Genomic DNA, 17732 nt, shown 5'->3' with positions numbered 1-17732 from the left:
CCTCTGCACCTCACTGAGGGGCTGTCAGCGGGATGGTGCTGGGAGCGTGTGTGTGTGTGTGTGTGTGTGTGTGTGTGTGTGTGTGTGTGTGTGTGTGTGTGTGTGTGTGTGGTGTGTGTGTGTGTGTGTGTGTGTGTGTGTGTGTGTGTGTGTGTGTGTGTGTGTGTGTGTGTGTGTGTGTGTGTGTGTGTGTGTGTGTGTGTGTGTGTGTGTGTGTGTGTGTGTGTGTGTGTGTGTGTGTGTGTGTGTGTGTGTGTGTGTGTGTGTGTGTGTGTGTGTGTGTGTGGTGTGTGTGTGTGTGTGTGTGTGTGTGTGTGTGTGTGTGTGTGTGTGTGTGTGTGTGTGCGTGTGTGTGAGAAAGGGAGAGAGAGAGAGAGAGAGAGAGAGAGAGAGGGCTTAAGGGGATGAGTGGGGAGTGGGTCGGGAGTGTGTTTTGGGGTATAGGATTGGCTGAGGGATTGTTAGGGGGAATGTGCGTGTGTGTTTGTGTGTGTGTGTGTGGGAGAATGAGGGGGTGGGGGGGGGTGTGGGGGTTAGGAATCTGTTTACAATGGCCTGGGGGGAGAGTCGCCTAAGCTGCCAGAGAGGCAGAAACAGTCCGGTATATCCAGAGGAAATTTGAGAGGAAAAGAGCAAAAAACCGGTGAGAGGAAAAACAGAACGCCGCAAACTCAGGAGAGGATTAAAAAAACAACTTTAAGGATTCCCTCAAGGCGGCAGTCACAGGAGCGAAACCACAGGGTGATGCAAAACAGATAGATCTCTGCTCTCAGCCATGCAAATAGCATCTCTGATGTGTGTGTGTGTGTGTGTGTGTGTGTGTGTGCGTGTGTGTGTGTGTGTGTGTGTGCGCTTCATTCTTGTCTGTGCTGCAGAACGTTGACTCTAACTTTTCTCCATGCAGACTTTGAGGAGCAGTTGTACGACACCAAGCTGCCCGGTCAGACGTTCAGACACCCGACCTCTCAGAGCTCCGACGACACGTCCACCTCGCTCAGCCGCTCGCCCGTCTCCCTCAACAACAAGAGGCCTGACTTCATCTTCCTGGTAAACACACACACACACACACACACACACACACACACACACACACACACACACACACACACACACACACACACACACACACACACACACACACACACACACACACACACACACACACACACACACACACACACACTGTCTGCTCTCCTGTCTTCCCTAAATAAACCAAAGCCTCTTGGATCGTCATATGGCTGAAAATAGGGCTGCTTTTTTGAGAGAAATTGGCTTTTTTAAAGATACATAGGACAGAGACTGCTCTAGACAAAGCTCATTTAGAAAGGATGCATTGTAGACTAGGTATTATGCTTTTTGTGTTACCGTAAAAAGCTAAATACACATTAATGAAGCAGTAAAATGTGTCTGACACGTCACACATAATAGTAAACACTGATTCAAATGCACTATACCATTATTATTATTATTATTATTATTATTCCCAGCCGCTGACAAATTATATAATTTCCGTGTCACTAATACTCTTCCAGCTAAATTCCTGTTGTGACACTATGCCTCATTTCCTTTGTCATCGTCTCTTTCATGTAAAAGACAAACGCTGAATTATCCAAAAACCTATTGAACAGTTTGTCCCGCCCCCTCTGTTAGATTTGTCAGAATTAGTCATCATCCTTTTCCACACTCTCAGCAGGTTTCCACAAACAAATGCCAGATCATTTAGTGTCACAGACATATCAACAGAAATAGAAATAGCAAGTGGCAGCTCATTGACACACAGAGGAGTCGTTTAAAGGCGTCATTGAACTGATTTGTAAGGCAAGGCAAGGCAAGTTTATTTATATAGCACTTTTCAACACAAGGCAATTCAAAGTGCTTGTAGTCGTATTAAAGTGAACCAAACTGAACACATGGATGAAACAGACTGCAGTGAGTTCACTTCTCTCTCCTTTGCTGCAGACTATTTCCCCAAACTGTGTCATTATGGCATCCTGATGAACTCTCCTGCACATTGGAACTCTGCTTCTCTGTTAATGTCTTTCTCTCTGATTTCAATTAGACTTGTAGATAACTCAGCTTTGAGACTCTACAGTGCAAACGCATGGTTTCTCTCACCTATTTCATCAGGAAGGATATAAACCGGAGTGTTTCCTGCAGTGCAAGAGCCCGAAAGAAGTGTGTGTTTTAATGCCTTGCTTAAAGTGGACCTATCATGCTATATTTGAAACATATATTGTAGGCCCATACCTCATTTCGCTCTATTTGCTCTTTTCCAGCCCTGTTTTTGCAAGGACTGATTCTGCTTTCGAGCGGTCTCTCATTCCCCTGATAGGTGGAGTTGCCCATATAGGCGGAGCACCCCTTTTCTGACGTCAGAAATATTTCCCCATTTGTACCTTAGATTTAAAAGCAGTCAGGATGACAGTTCCCTCGGTGCTGGGATAGTCAACGATAATGCTCAATTGGTCTTTTATCAAGCAGAAAGGTCACAAATAATCAATTCTGGCTTCTCAAATGTGAGATCTGCTGCTTTTCTCTGAATTATGTTATTGGAAATGAAATATTTCTGACCTTTGGACTGTTGTTTGGAGAAAATAAGCACTTTTCCAGGTTTTATTAAATGTATTTCTCTCTGTTTTGGCTTTTTTCAATTAGACTTTAGCACATTCCCACTAATGGTGCATTTCCACTACACGGCCTCGCTCGGTATGGCTAGGCCTCATTAGGACTGGCTCACTTTATGGCGCATTTACATTACAGTTTAGGAACTGGGGCAGTAACTATAGTAACGCAGTGTAGGCGGAGCCGTGACGTCATCTTCAATGAGAGCCCCAGAAAAACAACACAGCCGTTAGCTCTTAGCACTCAGAGCTCACAGCTCCTCATATCTGTTCAGAAACTAGACAAAAGTTAAACAAGTACAAACCACAGACTGCCTGTGTCATGGCGAATACAGTCGCTGGTTTATTTATGTCTGTATAGGCCGTTGTTGTGAGTGTGGACGGTCGGAGCATATATAACGTTAGCTTAGCCAATCTCCATTTAGAAAACACGCATTTTAAAGGATTTCTCGCCTGCCGTCTGTCTGCAGACTTGTCAAAGCATTAATTCATGGTTTTTACTAACCGGTATCAGTATGTTGTTACTTCGGCATCATTTTGAAACGTGTATTACAATTAAATCACGGTCAAATATGTTCATCTTGTTGTAGTTGTAGCCCCCTTGCCAGCGATTCTCTCTCTGTTTAGCATACTCAGCCCGACTCAGCCTGGTTGTTCCTGGCCCTAGAACCACGATTTTATGGGGCCAGAAAAACTGTGAATTAGGACCCGCTAGCCGGTACTACGCTAAGTGGAAACGCAACCAAAAACGGGCCCCGCACGGCTCGGCACGCTTAAAGCGAACTCCGCGCTGTAGTGGAAATGCGCCATAAGTAACGTGGATATGAGACACGAACGGTTTCTTTCACGTATTTCATCAGAGAGTGTTTCCTGCATTGCAAAAGCCCTAAAGAAGTGTGGGTTTTAATGCCTTGCTTCGAGGCTCTTTGGTAGAGATGGTAGATATGAGGTTTAAGAAAGGATGGATGACAGTTCCCTCCCAGCTGGGATTACAACTTCCTGTTGATGAGACTATACCGTTTTTTATTTTCCTCTCTTCCCTTCCTCCCAGTGTCATTGAAGCAGCTTAAAGAAGACAAATCATTTCACTCTGGTGAAGGTAGATGATTAGATGACCTCTGTCTCGCCTCGTATTGATTTCAGCTTTAATTGAATCCGGAGTTAATTCAGTCTTTTTTTTTTGCTAGACCCAACAACACCTTTCTAAAGAGAAGAAATCCCTCTTATCTAATGTGTAATAAAACATAGCAACGATGTAACGACTGAATGAACACAAGTGGAGGACTCAATAGCACGACTCAGAGACAGAGGCTTAGGATGCAAAAAAAGGTCTTTATAGCCAAGGTTCGGTACACGGGAGATCAGTCAATAAGGCTACCAAAACAGACGAGGAGTAGACAGGGACCGGGTCAGGACACGAAGCTGGGTCAGGTACACGTGGAATCAGATACTAGGAAAAATACTGCTGGAACGCTAGGAATAACTAAGACGAACTGGCACTGAAGGGAATGTGGATGCAGACTAAGTAGGCAGAGGGAGAGATGATAATGGGGCACATGTGAGGCTAATTAGGGATGGGAAGCAGGTGGAGTTCAATCAAGGGCAGGAAAGCTGAGACTGAAATGAGAGAAACCACAATGAAAACAGGAACAATAACAAAAACAACATGCTGGCTAGGCCCTTACAAACGAGAACTTTTAGAGAAGTTTGGGACGAGATATTGAACAAGATAGGAAATCAAGTTAGGCCGGTCAAACTGCATTAAGATGGTTAAAATTAGTCAAATAAACGTGGATTTCATTACAAAATGTCTCTTTTTCCTCAGTAAATCGCACATTGGTTGTACAATTTTAGGACGAAGAAGAAAACAGAAATAATGTGTGCATTAGAGCTATAAATTAATTGTGAAAAAAACAATGAATATTTTTCAATCCATATAAAGAATATTTAGAAACGAAGAAATAGAAATAAATTATTCTCTGTTGCAATTTGATGTGTTTCTTTGACCAGATATAAGTTGCATTGAGTTGATTAGACACCCTTTTTTGGGAACTATTAAGCACAAATAAAACAAGTTGTTTTACTATGAGCCAATTACTTTTTTTTTGGTACAGGAAAACAGTAAAATATGACTTTTACAGGATAAGAATACAGTGTCATCAAAATATAAGATATTTAAGAACACCTCCTCAATTAAAATCAAAACTTTGTTGTGTTCACTCGTGTTTCCTCAACGTCTAGAAAAACTCATCCTCAAATGAATCTCATGTCTCTCTGTATCTGCTGGATTTAACAGGCGACTGTTTGCTAACACACTCCCCATCTCCTGTTAATAAGGTGTTTCTCCTGGTGATATGTTTGCAGCTTGTTGCACTGACCCAGAGGGGCAAACAAATTATCAATTACTGCAGGTTTAAGGCTGTCTGAGAGAAGATTGCTCACACACTCCATCTCTTCCTCGCAGAGGTGGGAAGTATTGGAGTACAAATACTTTGTTACTGTACGTATGTACATTTTTCTGGTGTCAGTACTTTACTCCACTACTTATTTTACTGACGACTTTTTAATTGCATACATGTTGAACACAAATACCTGTACTTTCTACTTCTCACATGTTGAACTCAAATACCTGTACTTTCTACTTCTTACATGTTGAACGCAAATACCTGTACTTTCTACTTCTTACATGTTGATCCCAAATACCTGTACTTTCTACTTCTTACATGTTGAACACAAATACCTGTACTTTCTACTTCTCACATGTTGAACCCAAATACCTGTACTTTCTACTTCTTACATGTTGAACCCAAATACCTGTACTTTCTACTTCTTACATGTTGAACTCAAATACCTGTACTTTCTACTTCTTACATGTTGAACCCAAATACCTGTACTTTCTACTTCTTACATGTTGAACCCAAATACCTGTACTTTCTACTTCTTACATGTTGAACCCAAATACCTGTACTTTCTACTTCTTACATGTTGAACTCAAATACCTGTACTTTCTACTTCTTACATGTTGAACTCGAATACCTGTACTTTCTACTTCTTACATGTTGAACACAAATACCTGTACTTTCTACTTCTTACATATTGAACAGAAATACCTGTACTTTCTACTTCTCTCATTTTCCAAACAGCTGGTTCCTTTAGTCTGAATGTGTGTTTGGTGCGTGATCATTATTCTTTAGAGTCATTGCGTGCCTATTGATTTGAACACGATCCGTGTATCCATCATTTCCTGGTCTTCTCTAAAGAAGAGGGACCAATGAAAACGTTGTCATGTTGCCGTTGTTCAGCATGGAAACATTCATTAGCTAACAATGACATTATTGTTCTATTAATATAAAGGGAGGTCAGGTACTCTTTAAAACAGCTGCTAGTAATGGGTACTTTTTACTTAAGTACATTTCAAAGTCTTTACTTTTACTTGAGTAAAGAAGTTTAGTCAGTACTTCTACTTTCACCAGAGTATTTTTAAACACGAGTATCTGTACTTCTACTTGAGTAAAGAATGTCTCTTCTTCCTCGTCTTCTAGCCGGCGACCAAACAGCTCTATGACGATGAGACCTCCTCCTCGGTGTTTGGACTGAGGTCCATCACCGACCCGTCTCCCTCTCCGTCGCCCTGCGGCTCGGATCGCCCCCCGCCGGGTTGGAGCGGCAACACCTCCGCCATCACGGGGCCTCCCGTCGCTGACAAACCACGCTGGCCGCCGGGGAGACGGCCGCCGGGGCAGTTCATACCGCTCGACGTCACAGGTACGCTAAAACTAAAGTGGGTTACGGTTAGGGTGAGGGTAGGGGTTCAGGGTTAGGGTTAGAATTTAGGGTTGGGTTTACGGTTGGAGCTTAAGGTTCAAGTTCAGGGTTAGAGTTGAGGGTTGAAGTTTAGGGTTAGAGTTTAGGGTTGGGCTTAGGGTTGGAGTTTAGGGTTGGGCTTAGGGTTGGAGTTTTGCATTGGGTTTAGGGTTGGGCTTAGGGTTGGAGTTTTGCGTTGGGTTTAGGGTTGGAGTTTTGCGTTGGGTTTAGGGTTGGGCTTAGGGTTGGAGTTTTGCGTTGGGTTTAGGGTTGGAGTTTTGCATTGGGTTTAGGGTTGGAGTTTTGCGTTGGGTTTAGGGTTGGAGTTTAGGGTTGGGCTTAGGGTTGGAGTTTAGGGTTGGGCTTAGGGTTGGAGTTTTGCGTTGGGTTTAGGGTTGGAGTTTAGGGTTGGGCTTAGGGTTGGAGTTTTGCATTGGGTTTAGGGTTGGAGTTTAGGGTTGGAGTTTAGGGTTGGAGTTTTGCGTTGGGCTTAGGGTTGGAATTTTGCGTTGGGTTTAGGGTTAGAATTTAGGGTTGGGTTTACGGTTGGAGCTTAAGGTTCAAGTTCAGGGTTAGAGTTGAGGGTTGAAGTTTAGGGTTAGAGTTTAGGGTTGGGTTTAGGGTTGGAGTTTAGGGTTGGGCTTAGGGTTGGAGTTTTGCATTGGGTTTAGGGTTGGGCTTAGGGTTGGAGTTTTGCGTTGGGTTTAGGGTTGGAGTTTTGCATTGGGTTTAGGGTTGGGTTTAGGGTTGGGCTTAGGGTTGGAGTTTTGCGTTGGGTTTAGGGTTGGAGTTTAGGGTTGGGCTTAGGGTTGGAGTTTAGGGTTAGGGTTGGAGTTTTGCGTTGGGTTTAGGGTTGGGTTTAGGGTTGGAGTTTAGGGTTGGGCTTAGGGTTGGAGTTTAGGGTTGGGCTTAGGGTTGGAGTTTTGCGTTGGGTTTAGGGTTGGAGTTTTGCGGTAGGCTTAGGGTTGGAGTTTTGCATTGGGCTTAGGGTTCAGGGTTCAGAATGGTTTTCTCTGGCCTAAAGACCTGTGGGTGGGTGAAGTGATATGTATCTTGGATAATTGTGTGCGTAGTGGACTCCACCAGTCAATGAATGTGTGTTGAGCCGTAACAAATGTGTGTTGTGGAGAACCGAGAAGTTCTTGATCAGGTTTACACTGAAACTAAAGTGAGTTAGTATTCATCCATTTACACACATTCATAGGGAGGCAGAGGCTGTTATACTAGCTGCTCAGTGACAATGAAATACACAGAAGTCGCCATTGAAAGCAACTTGGGGTTTGGTATCTTGCCCAAGTCGACAGGTTGACTGCAGGGACTTTTATCAGAGTCGGGGATCACATTGGGCGTCACTTCATTTAGATTGAAGCTGAAAATCATTCTCTTCCCAAAACGAATTGTCAACATCACCTTAAAGAAGACCTTGGTTTTATTTGTGTTGAAGGGCACATTTAGAAGTTGCCTTTGTGAGGCTACCTTTTCTTTGAGTTGATGGATGTATTGTGAAAGACCTATTTTACAGTTTCCACCGCTATGTTTCAAACTAGCCTGCAGGATGTTTCTATAGATCCAAAGTGATGGAGGTAGTAGAAGATTCAGAACACAATACCTTTGGATAGCAAAATACTTCGTAATTCTTGCCTTTGAAGTCTTTGGACTGGCACGGCTACGGTATCTTCAGGACTTCATGAATATTTCATCTTGTTGACCAGTCTGATCCTGAGAATGTAGTAGAAGGGTTTGCTGTATTTAAAAGGGTTCCTGTAAACACAGGCAACTGGCATTCAGCTTCGATTTGTAGTAATTATCCATTCAAAGAACAGGATTCTTATATGCTGTCTTGTTGAGGATAATTAACAGTAATGCTCAATCGATCAGCTGTATTTGGATACTGGATGAAATGTATTGTTATTGCCGTCATTGGTTTGTTGCTGTAAAAGGAAAACATGGCTGACTTTGTTCCACACACTTAATACCTCAGAGTGAAAATATGATTCACACCTTCTGTGTTTGGTTTGGTCCTTCCTGTGACACTTGTTGAAGTGAGAGGAGTGGGAAATTAGACTGAAAGGAACCAAACAATTAATTTCAATTTTGGATCACACTAGTGCATTGGCTGCTAATTCAGAAACTTTACTATTATATCATCTCCTTTTTTCTTACTTAGAGAATTAACAAAATGAATAACAATTCTCAATAGATTCACACGTTTTGTACACACACACACACACACACACACACACACACACACACACACACACACACACACACACACACACACACACACACACACACACACACACACACACGCACACACACACACACACACACGCACGCACGCACGCACGCACGCACACACACACCACACACTTGACACCAAGCTTTAAGGGAGAAAATGTTGCAGAAACAAGATTTGACGTTGAGAACATTTTCTTGTCATGATCACATTCAGTATTGCCCTCGCTCATCTCTGCAGTCAGCATTGCTTTGTGTGTATATGTGTGTATGTGTGTGTGTGCGTGTGTGTGCTGTCAGAGCTGTTAGTATGCTGCGGTCGTCCTCGGCAGCATCGTTCTGACACTCCTGCTTCCACTCGTCTCATCCAAACCTCCTCCTTGTTTACGTGTGTGTGTGTGTGTGTGTGTGTGTGTATGTGTGTGTGTGTGTGAATGTGAATGTGTTTTTGGCATAGCAACTGCTTCGTCACTCGGTGCCTCTCCCCTCCTTCTCACGCTTTTGCATCTATGGTTAAAATTCTCCCTCCCTGTCCGTCTCCCCCTTCTCTCCCACTGTGTGGTGGAGTAGAAGGTCAGGTATAATGATGCATGCCTGTGGCGCTGCACTTGGTGGGACCTCACCTCCTTCTGAGCAGGAGGGAGAGCCACAAAGGATTGAGAAGGATAAAGGAACCCAGAGAGATTTAGAGAAGAGTAGTTTGAGGACAACACTTGTATTCTCTATTTATGTAAACAAATCCTTAGACCTCCTTGGTTTATACTCCAATTAACAATTTGAGAAGTGAAAATGTAGTTGTGTGAGGCCTCTTACAACCACATTGTACCACAAGTAGCCACACATACATCTGAACATCAGCAGGAGAGGACTCTTTAAAGTAGAGACACTACATACTGATATACATCTGAACATCAGCAGGAGAGGACTCTTTAAAGTAGAGACACTACATACTGATATACACCTGAACATCGGCAGGAGAGGACTCTTTAAAGTAGAGACACTACATACTGATATACACCTGAACATCAGTAGGAGAGGACTCTTTAAAGTAGAGACACTACATACTGATATACACCTGAACATCGGCAGGAGAGGACTCTTTAAAGTAGAGACACTACATACTGATATACACCTGAACATCAGTAGGAGAGGACTCTTTAAACTAGAGACACTACATACTGATATACACCTGAACATCAGCAGGAGAGGACTCTTTAAAGTAGAGACACTACATACTGATATACACCTGAACATCAGCGGGAGAGGACTCTTTAAAGTAGAGACACTACATACTGATATACACCTGAACATCAGCAGGAGAGGACTCTTTAAAGTAGAGACACTACATACTGATATACACCTGAACATCAGCAGGAGAGGACTCTTTAAAGTAGAGACACTATATACTGATATACACCTGAACATCAGCAGGAGAGGACTCTTTAAAGTAGAGACACTATATACTGATATACACCTGAACATCAGCAGGAGAGGACTCTTTAAAGTAGAGACACTACATACTGATATACACCTGAACATCAGCAGGAGAGGACTCTTTAAAGTAGAGACACTACATACTGATATACACCTGAACATCAGCAGGAGAGGACTCTTTAAAGTAGAGACACTACATACTGATATACACCTGAACATCGGCAGGAGAGGACTCTTTAAAGTAGAGACACTACATACTGATATACACCTGAACATCAGTAGGAGAGGACTCTTTAAACTAGAGACACTACATACTGATATACACCTGAACATCAGCAGGAGAGGACTCTTTAAAGTAGAGACACTACATACTGATATACACCTGAACATCAGCGGGAGAGGACTCTTTAAAGTAGAGACACTACATACTGATATACACCTGAACATCAGCAGGAGAGGACTCTTTAAAGTAGAGACACTACATACTGATATACACCTGAACATCAGCGGGAGAGGACTCTTTAAAGTAGAGACACTACATACTGATATACACCTGAACATCGGCAGGAGAGGACTCTTTAAACTAGAGACACTACATACTGATATACACCTGAACATCAGCAGGAGAGGACTCTTTAAAGTAGAGACACTACATACTGATATACACCTGAACATCAGCGGGAGAGGACTCTTTAAAGTAGAGACACTACATACTGATATACACCTGAACATCAGCAGGAGAGGACTCTTTAAAGTAGAGACACTACATACTGATATACACCTGAACATCAGCAGGAGAGGACTCTTTAAAGTAGAGACACTACATACTGATATACACCTGAACATCAGCAGGAGAGGACTCTTTAAAGTAGAGACACTACATACTGATATACACCTGAACATCAGCAGGAGAGGACTCTTTAAAGTAGAGACACTACATACTGATATACACCTGAACATCAGCAGGAGAGGACTCTTTAAAGTAGAGACACTACATACTGATATACACCTGAACATCAGCAGGAGAGGACTCTTTAAAGTAGAGACACTACATACTGATATACACCTGAACATCAGCAGGAGAGGACTCTTTAAAGTAGAGACACTACATACTGATATACACCTGAACATCAGCAGGAGAGGACTCTTTACAAGACTCTTGCCACTCCTCTCACACTTCTTTCTCTGGAAACCCAGCGAACAGGTATATAGCTTTGCAGACAGCTTACTGTTGCCATGGTAACTCGCCACTCTCCCTCTCTCTATCATCCCTGCTGCCAGGAAGAAGAGATGAGGAGAAAGGAGAACATATAGTCTGTGGAAATGCAGAATGAGAGAAGGGATGAGAGAATAATGAATGAAGGATAATGTGAGAACATTTTGTGACGGCGCTCTCCTCCTCCCACTTCGCTTCCTCCCACTTCGCTTCCTCCCACTTCCTCGTGCATTTCTCGTTCCCGCAGTTTTCATGAATGACTGAAACATACAGGCAGTGAAGATGTGAAAGGCTTAGAGGCTGATGGGGGTAAAACAATGTGTGTGTTTATTGTTTCCGTGTCTATTTTTCTAACGTTTGCGTCATTTTTAGGGGCATTTATTCCATTGAATGTCTATTTGGTAAGGGCACACACGTTTGTGCCATTATTTTGGTTTTTTATAAATCCCAGGCATCTTAACCCTTTAAAAATAACTGTTTATTTCCGATCATAATTGTAAACATGAGCATGATTTAACCCCAGAGAGACAACATACTATCACCAAGTGTTTATTTTATGCATAAACAACGTCATTACATTACTTGTTAGTCGCTTTTATCCAAAGCGACTAACATACTCAATACTGTGGACAATCCCCACAGGAGCAATTTGGGGTGAAGAGTCTCAGGGACACAACGACATGCTGACTTCAGTGGGGTTTGAACCTGTGACCCCCTGACCCACACCAACACGCCGCCATAGTTGTAAACGGAAACACAAGCGTCTTGTGACATTGCAAGGGCAGGCAGGCAAACAAAGCTAGTAAGCTAAATATATTTAATCTGTGAAAACAACAGTGAGACAGACAGCTTGTGCTTTTTGCAAAATAATGTAAAATCACATGGGTAAACATTTAGACTTTATCTGGTAAGAATATATGACTAATTCCCGGCAAACATCCAGTTTCTATTGACAATCATGCTCCAATTATTACTAATTCACTATCAGTGCATAATGAGGCTTGCAGACTGGCAGGTTAAGAGCTTGCAAAAGTCAAAAGAAAGGCAGAGGCATTTAGTGAATGCACTTCTGAATGCAGAGTGAAGCAGACAGCACATTGTGGATTTGAGCAGATACACAGAAAGCCATTCATGCGCTCTAGCTTCAGGCGAGCTAATCCTCTCAGTTCACCTGAAGCGCCTCCGTCCACCAGGAACCTGACATGGGGAGGAACTGCTGCCAATCCTATTGTCTCCACATCGTGTCAAGAATCAATGGCTGGGTAAGCTATTTGAATGCACCGCTAATTAGCTCGAAACAAAGAAGGAAAACACTTTTTATTTAAGGTACCAAATAGTAGTCAACATAGTTTCAAAATGACCCTGGATTTTTAAAGAGTTTTCTCTCTCTCGTATAACATACAATTAGCCATGAGTTTCAATTAAATCAGCTGATTTCATAATGATCCAGCCAGGAAAAGAGATTTCATTTGGCTTTGTAATTTGCAGGTCAAAAGACTTCCAGATGTCTGTGTTGACCAAAAGGTAGTCAACATAGCTTCACAGTAGACGTAGAAGCAGGTGTGTCATGATTCTCTGAAGGTGGCACACGCACGAGTCCTTGTTTTTCATTGATTTCTCAAATTCATTTTTCCACTGTCACCATAGAGGTAATTTATCCCCCTGTAGTGACCATGAAGTGTATTATGATTTCGAGGCAGGATATAGAAGAGCAAACAATATCCCACATTTCGATTTGTTTGTCTTTTGAAACAGAGTCAACTTTCTTTCCTTCCCTGTTGCTTTTTAACTGTGTTACATTGCTTTCATCTGGATTTGCAGAACTGTAGATCTTCATGGTTTGGAGCACTTTTAGAACTTTCTAATGGTTGACAGTTCAATCAAAGAACATTTGACAAAGCAATCTCCTTTTCAAGGTCCTCATTTTCTCTGTGTGTCGAGCTTTTGACCTTCATCATTCATCATCCGTGAACCGCTGTTTTTACATTTAAAAAGCGAGCTGCCGGCTAAAAGATGGGCGTCATTTAGGAGAAAGACAGTGTTTATTATCTGATCGTAGAGGCTAGGATGTTCAGAAGTTCATACTCTGGGTTTAAGTTGTATGTGAGAACACATTAAAGAGGAATTACTTGACTTAAAAACGTGGTAAAGTAATGTTTCTGTCACATGAGAAACCATGACCATTGAACCTGTAAAATCAGAGTCGCTGTTTTCGACACGTTGGCCGAAGGATTGGCTTCATTTAGGGCGACTGTGGCTGCGAGGGAGTGCGGGCGTCTTTCAACCAGAAGGTCGTAGGTTCGATCCCAGCCCGTGCAGCCAACATGTGGATGTATCCTTGGGCAAGATACTTAACCCTGAGTTGCCAACGGTGTGTGAATGTGTGTGAATGTTAGGTCCTAGAGTAAGGTACACTGCTCTGCATGAATGGGTGAATGACATGTAGTATACAAAGCGCTTTGAGGGGTCTTAAAGACTGGATAAAGCGCTATATAAGTACAGTCCATTTAGGAGAAAGACAGTGTTTATTGTCTGATCATAGAGGCAAGAATGTGCAGAAGTTCATACTCTGGCTTTAAGTTGTATGTGAGAACACATTAAAGAGGAATTACTTGAATTAAAAACGTGGTAAATTAATGTTTGTGTCACATGAGAAACCATCAGATTCCACTTCCTCTACGATAACAGCAGGATTGCACTGAAGCCAGTTCCATAGTAAAGAGACATTATGATAAATGTATCATCCTCTCTTGCCTCTGTGGTGAAGGCTGCTGATATCTGAAATAGTCTCTATTATTTATGGTTGCTGTAGCAACACAAAGACACCCAAGGCCGGCGCTCTGAAAGAGAGAGAACGTGACGGCAATGCGTGTTTGAATGTTGCGTGTTTTCTGCACATGACTGCGGGCTAACAAAATGTCACTTGCGTGAGATGAAAAAAAGCAGACGATCCAACAGGAAGTGAGTGAATGCATGACAGCCAGACAGGAAGTGGTGTTTAGCCCCAGAGTCACTGCTTAGTGTCTGACGGGTGGCTGTGGATGTTTCAGACCAAACACTCTTATTTATTCATGCTCACTGGGGAATGGCAGTCTGAGAGCTAAACAGACAGATAGCAGGACAAATAGACAGAGGATGAATGACTGAGGAGACTAGAGATAAAGAAAAAGGAGACATGTAGCCCATAGGTGGCTAACAGGTGGAACGATCCCTGGATTTTAAAGAGATTTCCTCTGTCTCGTATAACATAAAATGACCGTGATACATTAGCCAGGGTTCATGAGTTTCAATTAAACCAGCTGATTTAATAATTATCCAGCCAGGAAATGAGATTTCTGCCTCCTAAATTAATTCGGCTGATCGTTTATTTTGTCATTTGCAGGTCAAAAGACTTCCAGATGTCTGGGTTGATCAGGCTTTTCCAGACGTCTCAGTTACACCATGTTCTATTGTTAATCTAGTGGAAAAAATGTAGAAATATAGTCATTACATTCTGTCAAAGCTATTGTTTCATCTCTAGAAACAACTTTTTTGTAAACATTTGACTGATATTACTCTATTTTACAATCTAATATTATAATTATAGTGCGAATATATTAGAATAGGCCTTTGCAATAGGACATATCCAGATAATCGAGCACTTGCAGCATTGTGCATGATCAACCTTTAACAGCTGTTGTGTAGTGGAAGCTTAGAATAATGAACAAAGCGGGTCTAGTCCAAACTGAAGATTTTACTATATATGAATGCAGCAGTTAAAGAACGAACGGTAGTTGTAGTTGCACTCGACATCTCAACATCTCGTATTCATTTCAATATCAACAAACCGGAAAAACACAGAGCAGCTTCCTTGCACTTCAAAATAAAAGCACTTCCTGTCAAACATTTCAAAGTTAAACGGAATTATTACCCTTATATTTAGAGGTAAATCAGGTAACAATAGGCTTCAACATTTCTCCTGTAACTTGTGTCAGTAAGCAAATACACAAAAAATGATTTTACTGCTTTAAATCAAACAAGTTACAACAACAAGGAAAGACAACATATTTACAAAGTACTCTGAATTGGTGTTTGTCAGAGTACGTTGAAATAACCCAAACACAAAACAGCTTCACTACTCAATCATGATTTTTAGGGATGCTCCGATCGGGAATTTCGGGGCTGATCGCCGGAATCAGTAACGGCCGATACCGATCGCCGATCCGATCATAAGGTGGGTGGGGGCTATGGGGATCTTCCATTTAAAGTGATGTTTAGAACTCAGTTAATGGGGCTCATTCTAGTGATGGGAATTCCGGCTCTTCTTGGTGAGCCGGATCATTTGGCTCGGCTCACCAAGAAGAGCCGGCTCTTTCGGCTCCCAAACGGCTCTTCAGTTTACCACATATTATACCTTTTAATTAAATCAAATGTAGCCCTGTTTTGACTAATGAATGATGTATATGTGTACACATATATCACTTACATTATTCAAGACATCCTTTGTACTGAAGTATTCAAAAGTAAAAATTACATGTTTAATATAAATGATTTGCTGTGGCCAAATGTTTTCATTGCATTTACAGACCCGTGTAACTCTCTGATACCACCCAATGAATGCACTGACTTGCTTGTAGAACCACGCTACACAAAACAGATAGCAACACCTATAAAAACTATTTTAAAAAAGGGGCTACTGTATCGACATTTTAAAATTATATTTAAAGAAAAGGCCCTGACAAAACAGCAGGGCTCTATTTCAGTAACTATTAGCTATAGAAAAAAAGACAGCAACAGCTGACATCAAATATTTGCTGAGCCTAAGGATAATCATAAATAAATAACATAGTGAAAATAAATATATTGCAATGCTCAAAACAGCAGCATCCAACTGTCTCTAATCCTTGGATATTACATGTCACCTGCATGCATGCACGGAGCAGCTGTAGCGCGGAGATCATCATCATCATTCTGTCTTGTATTACTTAAAGTGGACCTATCATGCTATATTTGAACAATATATTGTAGGGCCATATCTATATAAAGTATATATATGATTCTGTGAGCTGCAGCTGACCACGCCCCCCTGCATGAGAGGGAAGCGTGCTCTGAGATCAGCTGCTGGGCTGTCAGAAGAGGGGGAGAAAAAGAGATCTCCCTCCTCCGTGTTTTATTCTTATTGAAGTAAGAAGAGAAGTAACAGGGCAGAAACCCTCCTTTTTACGCAGCGGTCCAGACATAGACATCAAACGGCGACACATATTCAGTTGCCAGTTACTTTTGCATTAGGGCAGGGATATCTAGATACTTTCCAAAGTTTGACATAATGAATTGTGCTACTTTTAAAGCAAGCAACGATGTTTTCAAATCTGTAATCAAAAAGCTCCTCAAAAACACTATCGAAGCAGTTCCTGCCGTTGCCACGTTAGTTCAAACGGTAACAACGTACTATTTTTCTTAGCGGATGCATGTCAATTTAAATAAATACATACAACTATGTTTTAAATCAATAAAATCATTTTCTAAATCCATAAAAGCATTTCAATTAATATTGGGAGTCATGTCGTTAATTTTTTGAGAATGTGGCCATGTAATAAGCGGGATAATGTGCACATTGCATAATGTGCCTTCATGCCGATCTAGATCCCTCCGCAAAAAAAAAAAAAAAACCGGCTCGTTCGCGGGCGCGAGCCGGCTCCCGTCGTTCACTTAAAAGAGCCGGCTCTTTGAGCATACCACGGGAGAAATGAGTATCGTCTCATACAGCTCACTGATCCAGTAATGAGTGAAGAATACATATGTATAACTAGTTTAGCTTGTTCCAGAGGTAGATCAAATAGCGAAGTGTGTTAGGTCTAACTCTTAGTGTGTGTGTATTGCTCCGCTCACCGGTCCGCCACAGCGGGTGGAGCTGCAGGATTTCTGCTTCACACCCGCTATTTTACTGTCTTTTTCGGACACCTTAAAATACTGCCAGACCTGTGAAGCCATTTTGGCGAGCTTGTTTTGCCGCACACAGAGAAAAGTGTCATGTATTTTTACGTCATGCGATCGGCCGAGAGTGAATATCATCCCTAATGATTTTTCTGCAAAGGTTTTGTGTTGGGAATATCATCATGTAGAGTTTCTCCCCTATTAGCTTTCTGTTTTGGTGTCTCAGACAAAACCAAACATTTGTTACTCTGTGTTGTTCAATGCTTGGATGTATAATTCATACGCAGAGCGGTAACAGGGAGACAACTAGAAACAAAATGGAGGGCGGGGCGGCGACATGACTGCAAACAACTTGAGAGGAAACAAGAATACAGAAGTCACAGGTGGAGGGAGAGATGGTGCATGTGTAGGAGGCGAAAAGAATAGGGTCCCTTTAAAACCAGATTGTTTCCGCACTCTTTTTCAATGATTCAACGTAACTTGATTCCTTAATCTCATTGATTGTTGGT

At 42.0% G+C, this 17732-nt stretch overlaps 1 protein-coding gene across 1 annotated transcript in view; it reads left to right on the top strand.

The window, feature by feature from the left end:
* Positions 1 to 565: 565 nt before the first annotated feature.
* Positions 566 to 17732, top strand: part of LOC117534830 (NHS-like protein 2) — a gene marked incomplete at its 5' end in the record, with an annotated part of 36958 nt that continues 19791 nt past the window's right edge. The window contains 3 exons of the mRNA XM_034199066.1: positions 566 to 643; positions 905 to 1047; positions 6164 to 6386. Of these exons, the coding sequence (XP_034054957.1) occupies positions 566 to 643; positions 905 to 1047; positions 6164 to 6386 (444 nt within the window). The remainder of the gene's footprint in view (positions 644 to 904; positions 1048 to 6163; positions 6387 to 17732) is intronic.

Source organism: Gymnodraco acuticeps, unplaced genomic scaffold, assembly GCF_902827175.1.
Source record: "Gymnodraco acuticeps unplaced genomic scaffold, fGymAcu1.1, whole genome shotgun sequence".
In the NCBI taxonomy this organism is placed as follows: domain Eukaryota; kingdom Metazoa; phylum Chordata; class Actinopteri; order Perciformes; family Bathydraconidae; genus Gymnodraco; species Gymnodraco acuticeps.
Note: the sequence above shows the minus strand (reverse complement) of the source record. Positions and strands in the feature narration are given on the sequence as shown.